This window comes from Aspergillus pseudotamarii (genome assembly GCF_009193445.1).
Source record: "Aspergillus pseudotamarii strain CBS 117625 unplaced genomic scaffold BDV38scaffold_67, whole genome shotgun sequence".
In the NCBI taxonomy this organism is placed as follows: Eukaryota; Fungi; Ascomycota; class Eurotiomycetes; order Eurotiales; family Aspergillaceae; genus Aspergillus; species Aspergillus pseudotamarii.
The window spans coordinates 1-20458 of record NW_022475081.1 but is presented as its reverse complement, the minus strand read 5'-3'; the positions used below and the strand labels follow the sequence as shown (position 1 = coordinate 20458).

The following is a 20458-nucleotide window of genomic DNA, read 5'->3' as shown; positions in this document are numbered from 1 at the left end:
GCAGTCGGAAGTCCTCGTGTGGAATATATGGACCTAAGTGATATTCAAACCTGGAAATAAGCCTGAGACGTTCGAAGGTGGAATGCTGCCTTTGACAAGGTCAACATTGCCGTAGGGAGTAAGGACCACTGCAAGATTCCCCAGGAAGATATGTTTACGCAGTTTATCTTCATCATTGGGGGTAAGGCTTTTCGGCAACAGTCTCGGACATCAACTGCCCGGGTGGTCTAGTGGTATGATTCTCGCTTAGGGATATAACCCAAGCATATTTGCGAGAGGTCCCGCGTTCGATCCGCGGCTCGGGCCGTGTTTTTGTGTATTCTATATCTACTTCAAAGTTAGATTAGTGGTGGTATCTTTCTTTTTGTGCAGGAGATGATGAATGAATGTAACATCAGCGTGCAGATCGAAAAATGGCCGGTATATGTGTAAACTCTCATTTAACCATAAATTATTGGAATAATTTATATTCGCCCGGGTGGTCTAGTGGTATGATTCTCGCTTAGGGTCACAACCCAAGCATATCTGCGAGAGGTCCCGCGTTCGATCCGCGGCTCGGGCCGTTGTTTTTTCCTCTTCCCCTATCCTTTTTACCCCTATGGGAATATCTCACTTTACTATCATCCATCTTTGCGGAGCTGAGCGAAGCAAGCAAGCTATTGAGTAAGTATACGACGAGGCTGCGCGAAAGGATCTGGGTTTTTATTGGATTAGAACTCAAGAGGGACGTCACTTACCGCCTCAACTTACCCCATATGATCAGTTCAGATTGTTCGGGCTGTCTATATTTGCCTACGGAGTAGAGTAGGTTCATGGTTCATCCGAATGCGTTGCGATGCCTATTTGGGTAAGGTAGGTGATCTAAATGGTATAAGAACTCTAGATAATTAGTAGAATTGATGTAGATAGTGTTATCAAAGGGCATGTGATTCCGCTACTGTGCACGCCCATCCCTCTAGTAGTGTCGGGCAAATCGGGTCGAAGGATCTAAGGTTTGTCAGAAGGTGATCTCGTAATTCAGCTTGGAGTCTATTATCTGCGACTTTCACTCCGCCGTCGTTATTCTTTTATTGATAAGTATATTTCTTCCTCCTTTTTCATGTCTCACTCAGCATTAATCTGAAGTCTTCTATGTATGTTCTTCGGAAATCTTCTAAGATCTAGCTACTAGGTATCCGGACTTGGTAACTACTTCACCTACAACCCCTTGAAGATGACATGGTAAGTAGTGACGATAGGCCTCTTGTGGACTTCGAATAGTATGTTTTACACATTCGTCGTAACCAAGCAGTTGAGCCTCCGCCATGTACTTGTCAGGGTTAACTTTAGGCACTTTCATGGGGAATTGATACAAGCAACATGCATATATATATATATATTTATAGTTAAGGTGCTGCTGCACACATAAGGTTTATTGATAAATAATAACGAAACACGTAATAATATCTTAGTGAGTGGAAAGGAGAGCTTTTTTCATCTGCTTGATTCATTCTTGGCTATCTCAGCTAGCTACCCCCAATTCCTCGGCGTTGTGGGCCCCCGCTTACCGGCCCCGGAAGAACCCATATTCCTGGGCCCTAAGGCCAGACGGAAGCCCTCACCAACATAATATATGAAAAGAATGAATTGCTAAAAGGGCACTCTATACTCCCTATACTCCTTTATAAAGAAATTTGTACGGTATAGTAATTAAGATGAAAGTTTATACAACAACAAAGAAAGAGGTTGTTCTACCGTATCTTGCGTCTCTCTGACTAGCTGTTTCTCCTTGCCAGAGGAAAAAATATGGCCCGAGCCGCGGATCGAACGCGGGACCTCTCGCAAATATGCTTGGGTTATATCCCTAAGCGAGAATCATACCACTAGACCACCCGGGCAATTGATATAAACTTGTGTCAAACTATGCATATATGAGGAAAGTTTAGCAATATGCCCACCGCACAGCCAAAGACCAGTTGAACCTTGTATTATCTGCGCCATATAGTTAGTAAATTTAAATATATAATCACTTGACCATCTATATCCAAACACTCTCTACTTGAACTCATGCGATGTTTCTATAATCTATCAAATAGTGTATGTTACTACTACTCCACTAATACCTTAAGAAACCTAAACTGATAATAGTAAATGTAGCTTATAGGTTATCACTGTGATATCGATAGTAGTCAAAAGCCGTCGAATCTTAGTGTAGAGCCGACATGAAACTCTTGATGGGGACTGCACCATATATTGACTACACAACTACGCAAGGCTAAATCCTTTGATCGCGTAGGTAGTAGGAGATTGATGGGCTCCGACGCAGCTACCCAGGGGCTTTCTGTCATATAAGCAATCTCAGAACTCCACAGAGCCAAACCTTGAAAAACAGACCAAAGTCATCCTTCGCCTGAGAGATAAGGGCCCAACTGAGCGGAATAAACCCCGGGTTGCAGAACATCCGCGGGATGGGCCACGGATGTCAGACACAAGTAGGTTGGAGAGTGAGTTAACGGACCAGGTACCCGACACAAAGCCTGCAGCAGGGGTCACCATGGGCGAATACAGCGCCTCCTTCAAAGAGGACCGGCAAAAAGCAATCAAAACATTCAGGGAACTCAGAGTAGCGAACAGGCTTGATGAAGTTGAGTTTCAGTGGTCCGTTACATTGTGGGATTCAGTCGACATGATGCGTACGGATGGTTGATCCGAAGATGAAATCGAATCAGCCTTGGAAAGATACTATGTTGGTCCTCAGTATTACAGTGCAACCCCCCCTTTACTACCTACCCTATTTAGTCTACTGTCATGCGGACTCCCGAGATTTGTGGCGACGCTAACCCCACAAAGCTATCTCATATCCAACAATATTGCAAGTCTCAGGATGATTGAATGGTTCGGTGCTGATTGGGGCTTGAATGGCCGAGGTATCTACTACCGCCATTAGTATTCTGAAGGGTGGGTTACGGCTGGTCATGATCTCTGGGTACCATCACTTGATGGCATTGATTGGAATCATTCCAGCGAGTCCAGTCGTCGCTCTAGAGTAAAACTCATCTTAAGCGTATTCTCAGCAATGAACGATGGCGGAAGAGCGAATATGCATGGGAAGCTGACGCCTGGACGCATATTTTCGGTCAAATGAGAGATGCCCCAGTTTTGGCAGTGCGAGTCACCCGTTCTTTGTACCTCAACCCTGGTTGTATCTAACGGATCAAATGAGTCCAGAGATAAACACGAATACAACACTATCAAGTTGAAGAGAGATCCCGTGTCTTGCTTATTGGTGGGTGAGCCCAAGTTTATCAAGAGGATTCCGGATGCAACCTTTGGCCTTGCGACTTTCAACCCGAAAGACTACCAGAGTCCTCTGGCAGAATGGAATTTAGACCATGACCGCCTTGAAGCACGCCTACTCCATCGACATTGCGGCCTTATCTCTGACCCACGCTGGGGTGACGCGAATCTTGCGTTTCCTTTCGCAGTCTATGAAGCTAAAGGATGGAGCGGGGATGCCCAAGAAGCACGCCGACAGGGATGTTCAGCGGGGGCAGTATATCTTGATATGTTAGACAATCTTGCATGCCAGCCTGGAAAGGCTAGCAGCAAGGACAGGAAGCATCAATAAGCAGGGGGCTGCAGCAACAATCAAGTCGTCATCTTTACCTCCTTTGGAGCCCACTGGCATATCCTGGTTGGGTATAAAAGACCCCGACTCGAAAGAGAGTATGCCGGACATGATGGATTTAGCGAGCCTGTTTACGTAAGTTTGGTCCAGTCATTAGCTTCATTGACGAGATGACGTGACCTTTCAAATTAAAGATCTTTTAGAGAATCTGGAGCGGCCGTGTTGTGACTCCACGAAAAGCTTGGGAGCTCTTTCGTTGGTTGATCAGATACACCTTTGGGGAGCGACTGACTTCAGGAACTCCATTATTAACCGCTTGAACGATTAGCATGAATTCCGTAGGAGATGTTACACCAACGATGTTGCCTGTATGTTTAGAGAGGTCGGCACAGATAGATTGACGCATGATGAGAAAGAATAACGGAGCATGCCGGAAGCTTGCCTACAACTTGCAGACTGGGCTAAGCATCTCTCAGAAGAAGCTCGCGGCAAGCTACGGGAAAGAGTAATCTCCTATTTCCAACAAGCATATCCAAGAGACCTCCCGGATCTGACAGATAACTGGCCGGCAGTAATAACTTGCCTTTTGGATGGCTGTGGTCCCGTGGGCACTCCAGGATACCCTATCCAATCTAAGGAAGGGATGGCGGCGCACTATCGCGAGGTCCACGGAGAAGATGATGAAGTGATAGCTGATCTCAAGCGCCCTTGGGGCGAACGAGAAGAGACGAACAACAATGACAACCCCGTGCAGCCTACAAAGAGGGAGAGGTTAGAGAGCGGAGAACCTGGATCTTGCGCAAAGCGGTATCAATGTTCAACCCTCATTGATGATGGGGATAAGGAGGTGGCCGATCTTATTGATCTAACTCAAGATAATTGAGTACGAGCAATGACAATGTTGACCGTGATAGGTGTTACTTATTGTGTCGCACACTAGCTTCATGAAGGTAAAGTGTTGCAGGCATATACTATGAGCAGTTCTCGATTCATGAGCGGGCTAGTTGAGCTGTGGTATATTTTCATGGTATCACTCTGTCTTCGTTCGAAGACTTGGTCTGTGGTTGTACTATTTTGAAGTTATAATTTTGTACAGAGCAGGGGGGCTGAGACAATTTGTTGATCCAACACCCATGAATCCCGCTAAATCAGCTAGGGCAGTTATTAATATTAGCCCACGGTGAGGTGTTTTTGCCATCTTGTGAGGCTTTCCTGTATGATATCAAGCTTTGGGATTAAAGTCAAAAACAATGGGGAAAAAAAGAAAAGAGAGACGAGAGACAGAAAAGGAAATGCAGAAGCAAAAGTGACGGCACAGAGGAGAGGGAGGGTTAGTACTACTCTTTAACCATGGAGGTCATTGCGACCTATTGTATTCAGCCGGGTTGGTGCATAAAGATGTCTATATGCGACATGATATATATCCAACTCATTATCCGTAAAGCTTGCCCCAAGAGCATAACCGAGTCAGGGTCTCGATTTTCTTGCTCAGTGTGTCTTTCAAATGACCGATTCCCTTGGTTGGCGTGGGAACGATCGTAGGTCCACCCCATGCTCCCATTTGGTTTCTTTGAAGCTAAGGAGTTCAATTTGTCAGCTTCTTTCCTTTGTTGTGAGTAGAATGAACACCTCGAAATAGCTAGTGATGATCGGGGTTTCCAAGACACCATTAATAGGTGAGTGAGATTATTTTCCTCTTATTCTAAAATACTTGGTACTTATTTACCTGGTATTCTTGTATTGTTTTGTTGCTCTCACGTGGAGCCAACTCTTTGAAAGAGTAGCGGGCATCCACAATGGGAATTTCGGAGTGGACTTGCAGAAAAAAAGGTATTTACTAGTAAAGCAACTATTTAATACTCCGTCTCACCCAAACCCAACCTACTCTTCACCTAGGTAACCCGACCATGCCATCGTCTGCTAACCCACTACGTACTCCGTAGTTACCTAGTATCATAAATGAAAAGGGACATTTATTTTCTGTTATATTATTATCACTACTACTATTATTATTTTTAAACAGCCCCCTGTCGATTCCCTCTCCTTCAATGGGGGCTGTCTGGAGTGTCTGCCAGGAACAGGGTTTGCTAATGGCCGCATGTTTGGCAAGGTTCTAAATATACGATCAACTCAGCCAGCATATCGGGTCTGCGATCTGCACTCATGAACCTCCAAGCCTCAGTTCTGGTTTTTCGAATGCGCCTCATTGATCACCCTCGGTTTTCTGGAGGAAGGAGAATTAACGACACAGCCGCGCTACGCTAGGATCAGATGACTGGCGGCCAAACTATTCCTTAGGCAGTAAGGATTGGGGGTTCTTTTTTATTTTGGTCCAAGATGAAAATGGGTTCGGCACGTTTCAGCTCGTAACTATTCTTCGTTCTAGTTTCACCACCACCTCCTCCTCCCCAAGGGGGTTAGGGGCGTTCTTTGCGTAGGTCGGGTAATACGGTGGGTGTCCAGATTAGGTAGTAGGACTCGTATGTTGGCAGGTTTGGAATAGGTTTAAAGATGGGGGGGTTTTTTATTGTTGTGTGATTACATCAATTTAATCTTTTCTCGAACAGAAATATATTTTTCTCTATCATTCTCATTGTTATTCTTATCCATTATACTATTACTTACTCCATAGTGAAGGTGATGCCTAGATGTGTTGGCAGTTGAGTCTCCATCTGCTAAACTCCGGTAGTCCATACGTACATATTGAAGGTACAATACATACAGTTCAAACATACTACATACAGACACAAATACAGTAATACTGTATGTACATGAATACTGACTCGGTCGGGTATTTGTAACTCCTCCTCCCCCCAATACAAAATCAATACGGCCGGATCCCCTCGCATCGAGAGAAGGCCCACCAATGATGAATCCGCCCAGCAGCCAGCCATCGGGGGTCAAGCCGACAGCGTAGGTTCCCAACTGGTAGATAATGCCTATTACAGTCCAAACAATGATTCATGGAGCATTCCAGCTGTTGAGTGTTGACCAGCAAGTTGCACAGGGTTGCGTCCTGCAGAGTGACAAGGCGTAACAACCCCCCGTGATTGATAGCCCCGAAGTGGCCTGTGGCATCCATGCCGTCCATGTTCCGACCCTGAATATAGATTGTAATTGAGACTGAGGGGAGAGGTCTAAACCCAACTTCCTACTACGGTATCCATCTAATGATCTATCCAGACCACACTCCCTTTTCTACGTCACGGCTGAGGGTTTACGTGGTTACTCTGAACTTGCGCGCGACCATGAAAAACCGGCTACCTGGTTGCTGAGTAGCCCGGAGGGGGTGGTAACTGTGCTACTAGGGAACGGCTAAGACGAAACTACTGCAGTCATGCAGAGCCCGTTTCCTATAATAATCATAACACGGGGAGACAGATTCACAGGTCAGTGGCAAATTGTAGGTACCTTTCATACAAGGACCCTGCCGTCTCGAGATTCGTGACATATATCCCCACGCGTTGAAATTATGACTTTCCTGGTTTAATTTGTTCGCTGTGGACATCTGATAGAGGCGAGATATAACCTCTCCAGAACACGTGGATGGCTGGTATCAAGTAACACGGATGTTGTATCATGCATGAGGGCTGACTGGAGAAATCATGTTTGAGCGTAGGACTTGGACTGCGTTGTTCGCCGAGGCAGTCGCCTTCTAGCACATGGTCATACATAGTGCCCAAGGTTCGCCTCCCTGATTCATTCAAGTCCATCCATCCATCCATACATACCTATCTACCTTGGGAGGGTGATGATATTGCATGTATGTACACATGTCAACCCCTCAAGGTATCCCGTCAATTCAAATAAATATCAATTTTCTGGTTTCTCCTCACTGCTTATTCGGTGCTTAGTCGGGTGTTAGTGTCCATTCCTCCCCCCACCTCTACTTACCCTACAGGGTTTCTCGGTCCCTGCTTAATGGATTGTAAATTGACCGGAAACCTAAAACACCCAATAACAGGGAGTTAAAAGACACCTCGAGATGTCCAGATGAATTGATGTATAGAAATCGACTCGGTGATCGTAATAACCGCTAAATTAAATTGGATTGTAATATTGGATCTACGGTTAGTTATTGCATCTGTCCCTAAATCACGGAGAGAAGGGACCTTCATGACCAACGGTGGACAAGAATAGCTATTAACTCAAACTATCCGTCTGAATATCCCTTCATTACTCGTCCGGAATGATTGTAAGGGGGCAGGGTGATAAATGAGCCAATTAATCTAAAGGGAAAACTTTAGCAACCTTAGAATTACCCTTTGAAAGCCTGAAGAGAGTTTCGATTCTTCCTGAATTGTAAACCTTAGTAATAATCACAGGAGAGCTTGCTGTCCAATGGTTCATTGAGAGGGCGTGATCAGCCATTGATTTGTTTCGGTTAGATCCCAGCCGACTGTAACCTGTGACGGGGATCTTGGCCCCATCGTCATTTCATTTCTTGATAGGTACTCACTACTTCAGAACAGATGCATGGAGATCGTAGTAAAGAGAGAAAAAAAAAAAGAAAGCATTACTCTGATTTACTGGATTGGCTAAGAGTGATATGTAAGAAAATCAAAAAAAAAAAAAAAAAATGGAGAACGAAAAAGAGTACAGGTATACCTACTCTGTACATACATGGAGTGGTGGCTCTCTGAACCTTCGTAAAAAGTCATTTCCAAAGCTCCTCTGCATCCCAACAGATACAAAGTTTTTGATGCACGAGAGCAAGGCAAGCTATTATGCAAGTCCATCATCTTGCATTTCACCTTCTTTCTAGCGGTGGGGGGTGCGCACGCGCGGGTATGGCAGAGGAGGGCCAAAAAAGAGAGGTCGAGGTTGGTCGCTCTTGACGGATGATCTGCCGTGCTGAACCAGTGTTTCCCTGATGTTGATCCTGTGACGATGATGGCGTTCACTGTCGAGAATCAAAGAAATACTACATTATCACCTCCCATTCCAAGTAATCCAAAAAGCAAGGCACATTCGCGTTATGCTATTTTGAATTTTAGTCCGTTTTTTTGTTCGCCTTTCTTTTCTAGAATTATTGGCTCAGCAATCAATCACCGGGTTTTCCCCCCAGGTACCAGGTATGTATGTACCTACTGTAATGCTTACACCATGACGGCTCCGGCTCCGGCTCCCGATCCATTGATGGATTATTAAGTTCTTCAGGTATTTTTCACGACGTTCTCTCTTTTTTTTATTTTCATTTTGGCCCGTTCATTTTCTTTTGGTCACCGTCCCTCCACGGGCACAATGCTTTATTAATTTCTTAGATCTCTAGGTGTTTTACTTATCTCTCAGAACTCCCTATGTTCCTACGCTCCTTTTGTTCTATTTGACCTGTATCAAGAGACAAAGGAGGAGTTCAGGGCTTGACTGTTGGGTTGGACCCAGTTTTCTTGTCAGTTGTGGTGGGGGCGTAGGTGGCAGAGGCATGGCCATGGCGTAAGTCGAACAAGCTGTTCCGGTACTGTACCACTTGCAGCGACGGGGTCGTACAGCGTACGGTATCGGGGCTGTCACAGACTCAGCCTAGAATGACTGACTGGCCCTGGTCTCTCTCTTTCTCTCTCTCTCTCTCTCCCTCTCTGCTTTGCGTCAGTACGGAGTAGAGACAAAGAAAAAACCAAACAAAAAAAGATCGATGTTTATTAATGGAACAATAGAATAAAAGATGAGACGAGACTCGAGTCTTACCTTTTCCTACCCCAGTTTCTTTAAAAATAAAAACAAAGCAAAACAGAATCGAGGTGAAACTTCCAGACCAAAAATTACTAGGTTTTGGATGACTCCATTCATGATTGCTTTTCCGATCGATCGTTGGTAGGGATCAATGTTCCAGAAGGAGAAAGAGAAGACTTTACTAGTGACCTAGTAGCATCATCAGTCAATTCTGGCATGTATTCTTTTCTGTAACGGAGGTCACTGTTAATTTAGGAGGTGTCCGTGACTACGTATGAAAATACCCGCCGCCTTGCCATTCCGTACGGTAGTTGGGGCGGGCCTTCCCATACGGTACGCCGTTCTCCGTACTAGTGATGGGACTATTATTTTCCCCCTTCCTATTATTATTCGTCCTTTCTTTCCCTTCTGATTATTTCTCCCGGGCAGTAAAGTTATGGAGGCCTTTTGGTACGTATGATACAAACACGGATTTCTCTCTTGATACTTACGTTCCCTGACTTGCCACACGACCTTTTTTTTTTTTTTTTACCTCTTCTTTCCCGAAAGGTAGGTATGGATGTAAAGTCCGCATGATGGGTGGCCGACAACCTCTGGGAACCGCATCGAATGACCTATAACATGGACGTTTATTGACATTCTTTTCTTGGGTCTATGACGGGGCAATTTAGTTAGGTCCTTCTTACAAGGTATAGTAAACGGTAGTAACCGGAGGACTGCACTGTAGGTGTATATACGACTCAAGTGGTAAAATAAATTAATCAATCAAACCGTGAAGACGATTCGTATTATAAACCTGGACCCAAATTGGATTAAACATCCTGCGGGCCTGACAACTCCTTGGCCCAGAAAAGGTACCCTGAACGATACCATACCGCTTCTCCCCACTCACTACTCACTTCTGGCTCTCTCCGCTCTAGGGCCGCCTTACGCTCTCATCCTGCTTTCTTTGGCATCATCTCATCTCAGCTCTCTCTCTCTTTTTTTTCACCCTTTCTCCTTCCCCTCTCCGTCCTCCGCTTTTCTTCCCTTCCGAGACCCAACTCCCAAGGCCAACCCTTCTGCCATGGGTTTTGGTTACTCAAGAGTTTCGTTTGCTATTCCATATGCAAACTCCCTTTTAAACTCTCCTCTGTCCTCTATTGCTTGATCTATGGCGTGTTGTTCTGACTTGTTCTCCCGTGTATTCGGCCGCTGACCTGCAGCTCTTACGCTGCTACCCGTCCTTCACCCGGACACCCTCTACCTGGCCCTCCTCTCAATTCCTCTTCTCCTTTTCGATTTTCGATCGTATCCTCTCCTCCGTCCTCTCGTTTCGGTGCCATTATCCCTCCCACAACTTTCCCGCGATCTCATGCCGGCTCTTGAGGTGCCAGTGTCCGGGTTGTCTCTCTGTAGAGACAACCCCGGGAGCGATTCCACGGTTAAACCAACGCAGATCATGCGACTAAACCTAGCTCAGAACACCCTCGACGAACTGATCCAAACTCTCCGGGACGACCAAACAGCTAGGGTCCGCTTGGGGAAACATCCCACTCTCTACTACGGATCCAAATCGCAATCGTTTCACTCTCATCTCGAGACTCACCGGTCCGAGATCTATAGCAGCAGCTCCAATGACAAGGAAAACTTATATTTTACCGGTGTTCTGAGCCATAGCTTGGAGGTTCAGAAAGCAAAAGAGGCTACTGCAGCCACAGACCAAGCATTGGCCAACCTCGAACAGAGCTTGAACGCCTTTGAGAGGGGAAAGGAATCGAAGAAGACCCATATTATTACTAGCATTGATGAGGTGAGGGCTCTTCGAGCGGGCGACAAAAGGCAAGCCGCTCTCTTAGCCCGTAAATCCTCGAGTAAGGTGGAATTGGAGAAGGACCGGTTGCTGAAAAATGCAACCAACCGCTCAGTGTCGTCCAGCCCGGCTCTGGGTGTCCCCCGGTCTCCTACTTCTGCACCTCCCCTTACTCCTACCTCCGCTCCGCTTTCCCAAAACAAAGACCGTATTCGCCTCGACGCGCTTAAAGTTCCCTTCATTCACCTTCTTGCCGTCCGTGCCGTATCTGCCAAGTTCCTTGCTCGCCAGACTCGCTCATCCATCGAAGACTGTACGACTTTGGCTCGGAAATACGGTGCTGAGAATCGAATCAACCCGGAGAAGTTCGATCTCAAGGACAAAGCATACAGAGAGTTGGATGTATGGAATTTTCCTTATCCGTCCCAGGAAGAGCGGCAGGAAGCCATTGAAAATGCTATCTCAGCATTTGATCGCATGCGGATCTCCCGCACCGACAAGCTATGGCAGATGCTTCTTCCCAAGGATGAGCGAGGGAAGGGGAAGTGTCTGTCACGACTGAACTTGCGCACCGGTCCTATCAAGAAACCGCTGACTCCTCGGATACAAGTACAAAACCCCGACGAGAACGGCAAAGACAGCGACACGACTGGACCGGAAACCGATAGGGTCAGTGGAAATGGCTTGACCCCCAAGACACAGCCCACATCAGCCCCCCGGTCCGGTGCCAACGCACAGAAGAAACGAGTCGGCAACTCCGCAGCGAAGCAGTCTACTACGAAGGCCAAGAATACGACAAACAGCACCTTGACTGGGCGTGTCACTAAAAAGCCGGAACGGAAGCCAGTGTCCAAGCCGGATGGGAAGTTCAAATCAGCAGAATACGTTCATGATTCGGATGAAGATGACACAGATATGCTAGATGTATCGGCATCGGAGCAGCCTTTTGCAGAGAAAACCAAGCCGCAACCCAAAGCGCCACCCAAACCAGTCGAGTCATCTACCCCTCGAGAGTCCTCCCATGTGCCGACACCCAAGGTAGACCAGCCAGAGCGCCCCCAACCCAAAAGCGAACCGTCGCCCCCAAATCCTCCGAAGCCTACTACCTCATCGAAGAGGCCACCGTCCTCCCGCCCTCCGGCCCAGAAATCGCCTCAGAAGCCGTCGCCGCTCGGCTCATCCCCCCCGACCAATGCTTCTGACCTACAGAGTCGCAGTCGTTCTTCGAGTCAGAACAATTCCTCTAGTTCTTCCTCATCACCTCTGATTACTCAAATATCCAAACCAAACAAAGCTACGGGCACCGCCAACGTTAAGAAACAAGTGAAAACCAATGGCATGGTCAAGGCGACTCCGGCGCTCAATCCCCTCAAGCGCAAGGCGGAGCTAGACAGGCCTTCTGCAAATCCTGCCCAGGGACGCACCACGGGGGATTTGGAGCACAAGCGACGACGGGCGGTTAGCACATCGAGTGGTAGCACCGGAAGTGCATCACCACCCCTCAGTCGGGAGATTCTTCTCCAGCAGCTGCGAGAGAAATCGCAGCGCTTTAAACACTACTATGCCAAGTACCGTGCACTGCACGATACAATGGCAGCCCATCCAGATCCACCCAGGGCGGAGTTGGAGAAGTTACGGCGACAGCATTTTCGACTACAGCAGATGAAAGAGGAAATCTGGGATGAAGACCGGCGGCTCCGCGAAGGGCTCTAAACGGCTACTTAGAAAAATCGATACTGGGATGTGTTATTAATTTCCTATGTGACATTGTTAGATCCGGGTTGTTTACGGAACGGATCACCCGCTTATTTTCTTTGATGTTTATGTTATTCATCTCTTTTCCTTTACCACATCAGAAATCTTCTAGCATGACGAGGCAATATTCTGAGTTTGCTTCGAGGCGTTTATCATGGTCTGTTTTCATATCGCACACTTGAGTCTGGTGACTGCATTTTGCGTTTGTGATTGTTTCCCCAGGGTAGCAAGGAAAAAACACATGCATGTAATACAATACATAGAGATCTGTCATGAAGTAAGGCAATACTACTACATCGTCTGCAAGGAGGCTCTCCACGCAGCCTCAACGGAATTCAATGTATGATTTGGCGTTTAAGTTCATGCGCCAGTCCTTTTTCAATCACAATGCTGCTCTGTTGTTGTCATTGGCATAGCCGGTAGTTCGCACGTTAAGGTGTTTGCCTGACTGATTGGGAATCCCACTCCCCTCCCCTCCCGGAGGAAAAGTTAGCCAGCCAGGGCCAGTCAAGATTCCCTCGTGTGGCTGACGAGCCCCTCTTATCTCCCCAGTTATTGACACCCCACCAACGATTTGGAGGGATCATCCAGGTAAAGATGACATTTTATCCATGATCGTGGAGAACCCTCGGAGCCCCCACCTCCCTCTTCCACAAGACGGATTTCCAATAAAGGCGAACCTGACGACGCCGCCTTTTTTACCCCGGATCAACTGTAATGATGAGCCCGCTAGGCTACTCTGGTACTAGTCTCTACTGAACCAAGGCCCGCACGTGGCTCGCCGATTGCTCGGAATTCGTAACGATACAGCTGTAATTACCGTAATTCCGTGACGAAGAGGACGTCCGACAACGTCATTCTTCGTGGTTAATTCGGTCGCTAATCCAAACGGGGCTTAGGTCCGTTTCTGCCCGGCGGTCTGAAGCTTTGGAAGTGAACGGGCGATAGAATCATTATTTTGTGTTCTAGCCCATTGTCCGTCAGGCTGTGGCAGCAATAGCATGGCTGCGTTGGTTTTGTTGCTCTGAAACTGAAAACTAGATTTGGATGATGCCATTGCCTATTTTAACTTGATTGATATCAATTACTTTCAGTGAATAGAAGCTTGTTGCAGACAACATCGAAAAGAAACCTTCCTTTGTTTGACTTGCACCCGCAACTGGGATTCCAGCAGCTCATCTACTCTACTGAAGCTTATCAATTATCTTTGTGTCCTCTTCTTTATACCAGTGCGACCATGACCCCCGCAAGAGGCCGTGTGCCTGGCCAAAGGAGCCCGCATGTGTTGGTACGTACTAAGATGATAACGAGCTACACTTGACCGCATGTTGCGCGTTACCTTGTATACATGCGTTTACAACTGTACTCACCCGCTGTCTGTCTCAGGTAACCGACTCGCGTGAGCAGCAACCATCTGCTCAACCTCGCCGCCGTCGTTCTCCGTCTACACGCTTCATCACAGTCGACAACGTGCTCCAGTATACATCGGATATCCCCTCAATGCAACAACGTCATCCACCCCAACCTTCGCGAGCCCGTCCGCGGTCGCGTATTGCGTCTGCAACGGGTGGATTGATTGGCGCAGGCACGGCAGGTGCATCCGGCGGTGGCACCAGCGCAGTAAGTACTGCGGCAACGATGGGCCGTCTCGCAGCTCAGCCACGCTTACCCCCTCGGTCGACGAAAGTTAGTGAAAAATTGGTTCTTCTTCCCGAGTCGGAAGAAGTGGATAATAAGTTGTCAGAAGATGAGGAGGAAGAGGGAGATGTTGATGGGGAGGCTGTGGATGAGGAGCTGGTTCAGAGACTGGCGAGGGACAAAAACATCGATGCCGAAATCGTAAGGCAACGGCTATTGACACAGAAGAGGCTTGGTGGAGACTTTGGTGTTGACAATGAAATTGCGCCCCTGCTGGCAGAGGAGGAGTTATTGCGCCGCCGGAAGGTCGCGCCGGAGAAGGCTAAAAGTTACGCAGAGCGATTACCGAAGGCTCGACGTGCAGAGAAATTGGCCCGTGTGACTGCCTATTGTACTGCACAGGCTTACAAGATGAGTTCACTGGCGACATTTGTCAAGGAGAGACATGGTGGAAAGACAAAGCTTTACGACGATTGCCTGTATACCGCGTACCATTTGCCGTTATTACCCGGTCATGGAGGTTACAGGCTCAGAAGTAGCCCAGTTGTCAAGAAGCCTGGCGGAAAGTCTCTCCTAGATGAAGAAATCGAGCGGAATGAGCTTCGTGATCACCATGAAGACTACATGCCGGAAGCAGAGGAGCATTCGGTTCTCGGAAGCCGTGGCGAGCATGGCTCGCAACACAGTGATAGCGAAACGCCTGGACATGATCAGGAGGGCTATCATGCAGGCTCAGGGACGGGGGCCGAAGCTACTGATGGCGCAGCTTATGAGCATCATAGCCAAGCGCCTGTTGGACAACCGGAGCCGACACGATTGCTATATAACGTGGCAGAGATGTTTGTTTTCAGTTATGGCGTGGTGGTTTTTTGGAACTTCACGGACAGGCAAGAGAAGGATCTCCTCGCCGATCTTGCGTTTGCAACGTCGTCCGTGACTGGAACTCCCATTCCGCTGGCTACTATGCCTTTGCAGGAAGAGGATTTCGAAACGGAGGAATTCCACTTTGAATATTCGACTGAAATCTCCCGTCCCCGCGTATACAACGACATGATTACACTACGAAGCGGTGACCACATGATAAAACTGGCTATCAGTCATGGTATTGCTCAGAGCACCAAACTCTGCTTCTTCGAAGAAGTCATGGCCAGGCAAATGGCCGAAGCAAAAGACGTACCACGTAGGCTCGCCATGACCGGCAAACTGGGCATGAAACGTGAAGAAGTGTTCAGGATTCTGGGAAGCTTATTCAAAAGCAGAGTAGAGGTCAACCTCTGTAAGTTATCCTGCAGCCTACATACTCAAGAGTTTCCCCACTTACAAACAACAAACAGCCTCCAACATGCTAGATGTCCCCAACTTCTTCTGGGAAAGCGAACCAACTCTGTACCCACTCTACATCGCCGTTCGCGAATACCTCGAAATCAAGCCACGAATTCAGGTCCTAAACGAACGTTGCCGTGTCTTCCTCGACCTTGCCGAAATTCTCTCAGACTCAATAGCCGACAGCAAAACCTCCCGTAAGTACCCACATTCTACCTTCTCCAAACAAACAACTGATCCTTCAAGACCAAACCTGGATCATCATTGTCCTAATCATTATCTCCATCCTCGTCACCACCTCCGAAGTCTTCCTCCGATTCGGCCTCCTCTCCTCCGGCAAAGGCGCCTCATCCACCTCATTCGCCGCAGCCCTCTTCTCGCGGGCCCTGAACCCGACTCCCCCGTCTTGTTCTTGTCCTGCCCCTGTCCCGAACACAGGCTTAAACGCAACAGCAATGGGGCTATTAAATTCATAACTATGCTTTTTCCTTGGTCATGGTCAAATTAGGATCTTATAATCATCTTTATTCCCTTGTTCCCTCACTCCTTGTCTATTGATGATGTACATAGTAATAATGCAGGGTATTGCTACTCTTTGTTTCCATGGGAGATAAAGAAGCTTGTATTCTCAAAGTATAATCCGAAGCATATCTACAATCCTGTGAGTACCAAACCAACGGTCCCGTTAATGTGAATGAAAGCGATCAGAGATGAAGAATAGTGCTTTTGATTTGACCCAACACATCCATTTTACCCATTGTATTTTAGTTGGCTGTATGAACCCTGTCGTGCCTGTACTACCTACCGTCTCTATTCTATAAATATCAATTTGATGATCGGAGTACGAAATTATGGTATCAAATTAAGCAGTTATTCTTTCTCTATATCATACAGTAGGCGAATCATTTACAATGTGAGTAATGAGACAAAGGCAACAAGAAAAAGAGGAAACACAGGGGGTACGGCGGATATTAAATGGATATGAGGTATATAGTGTGACAAGGGGACAAGGTGAGAAATGACAATGCACAGAAAGAAAAATATGAATAACATGGTATATGATACCAGAACCCCGCGACCAAAGCAATACCAGACCAGAATATCCCAGTTCCCAAAAAAAACCCCGTCCAACCTAGCCCTGAACCATTCCCACCTCTCTATTTATTTATTTTGTGTTCGTTCGAGTCATATCGCACATTAGGAGAAACAAATAGAGAGCACAAGCAAAACACGGGAATCAAATCTGCTAAGCCCGGACTCCTTCCAGCGCGCTTACACCTTCAAACGGAATGCTAAGAGAATAACATCTCGGATATCCACAACAATGTATGACAAAGGAAATCGAAAAGAAAACCAAAGGGAGAAAAACAATATGCTGTTATGCAAGGCCTGTAATGAATAAACAAAGGAAAATAATGCCAGAACAAAGGAAAAGATATGCAGATGTCAGACACATCGCTCAAGTTTGGATACTGCGTAAGGTTTATGGTTCTAGGCCAAGTCTCTATGTCCCAAATCAGAGGTCCTGCCGATAGTTGAGATCTAGACCGGCGTGGACCATGCACTCTCGCCAATTTTTGGCTTCATCTCGTAGTTCTCCGGTTCAGTGCTAGTTGGGCGTCGGATGGTGGAGTTGGGAAAGTACATGTGAGGGGGCATTGAGTTCGGGTATGCTGGACCATTAGGATCAGAATAACCAAAATCGGTTGCGGAGCCCGGTGATGGGATGCTGCCGTGAGATGGCGAAGCCCAACCCAAGCTCGTCATGTGGGGACTCCCACTAACACTGTTGGGCCGATGATCGTTATTGGCAGGTGGCTCGAGAGGTTGAGGAGGGCCGTAACCAGACGGGTGAGAAGTCATCGATGGCCGGGTGTGTGGAGCACTACCAAAACTGGACAGAGATGGAGAGGTTGCCGTTGGAGAAGCGCGGGGACTGGCCTGTGGGAAGTCTCCGCGCACGTGAGGAGGAATAGAACCATTTCCCATGCTGTAATATTCGCCAGACGACCGAGGCATGTTCAATGGAGGGAGCTCGCCAGCTGGTGACATAGCAGGGTGGTGGGCCGGAGATGGGGTAGAATGAACGGAGCCATGTTCTGAATACATTCCCTCACCGGGGGCTCTCGCCCTCTCCTTATTTTGCCTCAGATTGGCTTCAGTTTCGGCGGCAGCCTCCTCAATAGTACCCGTATGGTGGTTTTGATGGCGTGTCAAAGTGGTACGACGTGTGAAGGTCTTCTGACAGTTGGCATAGGGGCATTTATAGGGGCGTTTACCGGAATGTATTCGGCGGTGTCTAGCCAACGAGGATGAATCGCTAAAAGGCTATATTTCCATAATGTTAGTTATTGACCAATTGCCCTTGTCAAATGGAAAATAGCGACACGTACCTTTCCACATCTCTCGCACATGTGGGGTTTCTCGCCTGTATGGACACGGGAATGCACGGTCAAAGCAGAGCGCTGGATGAATTGTTTACCACAGCCTGGCCAATCACAAGCGTGTGGTCTAATACCAGAGTGTATCCGTTCTACACTTCGTCAGTTGAGTGAACACTATAGTACCCTTTTTATATAGTCTTACCATGTCTCGCCAGATCGCTGCGTCGAGCAAATCCCTTGCTACAAGTGCCACAGTGGAATGTCTTGGGTGGAGGATCTGTCCTACCCTGAGGAGCACCACCGTTCGGCATCGGAGGAGCGCTTGTATACCCCCCTGGCACATAAGGGTTTTGCAAAAGCGGTAGAGCAGGGTTTGGGTGTGTCTGCGGTTGGTATCGCATATCCGGATGCATATTCGGCATTTGGCCGAGCGGCGCATGAGGAGGGTACGCAAGTACTGGCTGGTCACCAGCCTCCGAAACTCCAGGCTCTGGTTTCATCTTCGGAGATGATGTATCAAGGTGAGGATTCTGTATAAATTGCTGATGATCGAATTCTGCGGCGACCATGGCTGCAGAACCTTTTCTGTTCAAGATAGTTGTGATGTCCATGACCCGACCCAGCGGGGAGCTGAGGGACGGTAGTCAAGGACAAATCAAAGCTACCCTGCGGTAGTCCTCTAAGATGTAGCCGTAGGATAATCTCCACGGCGTACCTTCCAGTCTCGAGACAATTCAATCCCACCGAATCGTGAGATCAGCTACTGGCAGGTGCAGACGGTGCGACACGCGAAGTGCAATTACGGTCGACAGTGGTGCAGCTGTGGCTTGCGTACGGCGTAAGTGCGTGCCAGACAGTAACACTATGCAAGGCAAGATCGAAGTTAGGTTCATCGTTTCGAGAGTCAAATCAACGTCAATCGGAAAGCGTTTCCAAAAGTAAACTCCCTTGCGCCAAAGCAAAAAACATAAAATAGTACTCACCTTGTCGGGTCTGCAGAAAAATTTACCCCCGTGGGCGAGGTTTCCAAAATTTCGCAACCAAGAATGTGAGCAACGAAGGCAGGGGTAACTTCGGGCTCTGATATAGTTTCAATCCCGAAAACCAAACGATCAAAGGACGGTTTCACTCCTACCAGAGGACTGAGTTTCTAATTTTCTCGATATTCCTGTCGGACTCCGGGGCGTTATGCTCAGTGGAGTCCCCCCGAGTTGGTTCAGAAATCACAGACTGACTGAGCCACGATGTAAGCCTCGTCGGACAGCGCAGGACGATGTATTTTTCTGGAGTAATAGCGGGTGCTGCTCGAGAGGGAAATCGGAATCTCGACCAGATTCTTCTTGAACTCTCAAAGATCGCAGGATCACACCAATCCCTGGGACAAGTTCCACTGCCACGCGACCTCGGAGATTGTAAAGAGGAATATTCGGATGTCTGGGAAGAAGTCGCCGACGGGGTGATTCCAACGTTTCTGGTCACCTGTTTTGTGTACTCTTCAAAAGCAGAATGCGTTCTCAAAGGGCGCAAAGAGCGATAGATTCGCGACAGGGAACGAAGCAGGTCGGCGTGTCCTATTGACCAAACACAACCATGTTAGCACGTTTCGCTTTGAACGAGCGATCTTTTCATGCAAGGCCCGTGTTATTGAGTGTGAAGCCGCAAGCCCTCCTCTGCTGAGACGAGGACGGGTTCTGAGCAGATCCGATGAACGTGCTCACTCAGCGACAAAGCCATGAGGTTGATTTCGAAAGCACCCTGACTCTCCCCACCAAGCCAGTGAGGAAGCGATTACACGTATTCACCAGGGAAGAAAGCGTGGGAAATATAAGGCATCATTCATCGGCATCATCGGGACCAACCAGCGGGGAAACTGCGGTGCGAAGAACGAACTTCATGTGTATGACGAAAGCACTTACAGAAAGAAGTCGTTGAGGAAGTATGCGCTGTTTGGACGAAAGACTTCACGACGCAGTAGGAGAAAACAGCGCGTGGAACTCGAGTCAAATAGAAAAAATTGGGGTTGAAGTTTGGCGGCTCGATTGGGCTTCCAATGGCGGAGGGGGTGGAAAACAGTAGATGAACGCTCCGGTTGGATAACGCCTCACGGACTTTATTTAAACAGAGGGGGAGGGGGGAAAAGAGAATAAAAAGAGATCGAGAAGTGGTTTATACCCCTTATCCAGTCGGATGAGAATAATAATAATAATAATAATAAAAGAGACAAATTAGAAAAAGGATGGGCGAGAAAAGAAAATAGCAAAAAAAAAAAAAAAAAAAAAAAAAAAA

The 20458-nt window shown here is 47.6% G+C and overlaps 5 protein-coding genes and 3 non-coding genes across 8 annotated transcripts; 6 read left to right on the top strand and 2 right to left on the bottom strand.

Annotated features, from left to right (window-relative positions):
* The first annotated feature begins 216 nt into the window (after positions 1 to 216).
* On the top strand, positions 217 to 306 carry BDV38DRAFT_t201. Its single transcript has one exon. It is a non-coding gene; the product is annotated as a tRNA-Pro (tRNA).
* Positions 307 to 472: 166 nt separating this feature from the next.
* BDV38DRAFT_t202 lies at positions 473 to 562 on the top strand. Its single transcript has one exon. It is a non-coding gene; the product is annotated as a tRNA-Pro (tRNA).
* A 1225-nt stretch (positions 563 to 1787) lies between these two features.
* Positions 1788 to 1877, bottom strand: BDV38DRAFT_t196. The gene has a single exon. It is a non-coding gene; the product is annotated as a tRNA-Pro (tRNA).
* Positions 1878 to 2046: 169 nt separating this feature from the next.
* Positions 2047 to 4615, top strand: BDV38DRAFT_274330 (uncharacterized protein; the record flags this gene model as incomplete). The annotated part of the gene is made up of 10 exons (XM_032057823.1): positions 2047 to 2076; positions 2354 to 2649; positions 2830 to 2906; positions 2937 to 3043; positions 3073 to 3144; positions 3203 to 3546; positions 3622 to 3742; positions 3936 to 3975; positions 4045 to 4414; positions 4564 to 4615. The coding sequence occupies 10 exons, from the start codon at positions 2047 to 2049 to the stop codon at positions 4613 to 4615; spliced, it is 1509 nt and encodes a 502-aa protein (XP_031909427.1).
* On the top strand, positions 4538 to 5516 carry BDV38DRAFT_258256 (uncharacterized protein; the record flags this gene model as incomplete). Its single annotated transcript, XM_032055713.1, has 2 exons — positions 4538 to 5183; positions 5334 to 5516. Coding segments are annotated over exons 1-2 (242 nt in total), but the record flags the coding sequence as incomplete, so codon positions are not given.
* Positions 5517 to 10267: 4751 nt separating this feature from the next.
* BDV38DRAFT_185223 (uncharacterized protein) lies at positions 10268 to 12883 on the top strand. The gene has a single exon (XM_032052156.1). The coding sequence runs from the start codon at positions 10635 to 10637 to the stop codon at positions 12783 to 12785; it is 2151 nt and encodes a 716-aa protein (XP_031909425.1). The 5' UTR covers positions 10268 to 10634; the 3' UTR covers positions 12786 to 12883.
* An 896-nt stretch (positions 12884 to 13779) lies between these two features.
* BDV38DRAFT_185276 (RMD1 family protein) lies at positions 13780 to 16626 on the top strand. Its single transcript, XM_032052157.1, has 4 exons — positions 13780 to 14115; positions 14214 to 15741; positions 15800 to 15985; positions 16035 to 16626. Exons 1-4 carry the CDS (start codon positions 14065 to 14067, stop codon positions 16262 to 16264), a joined length of 1995 nt encoding a protein of 664 aa, XP_031909424.1. The 5' UTR covers positions 13780 to 14064; the 3' UTR covers positions 16265 to 16626.
* Positions 16627 to 17330: 704 nt separating this feature from the next.
* Positions 17331 to 18741, bottom strand: BDV38DRAFT_274327 (putative C2H2 finger domain protein; the record flags this gene model as incomplete). The annotated part of the gene is made up of 3 exons (XM_032057822.1): positions 17331 to 18116; positions 18182 to 18321; positions 18375 to 18741. The coding sequence occupies 3 exons, from the start codon at positions 18739 to 18741 to the stop codon at positions 17331 to 17333; spliced, it is 1293 nt and encodes a 430-aa protein (XP_031909423.1).
* Positions 18742 to 20458: the final 1717 nt, after the last annotated feature.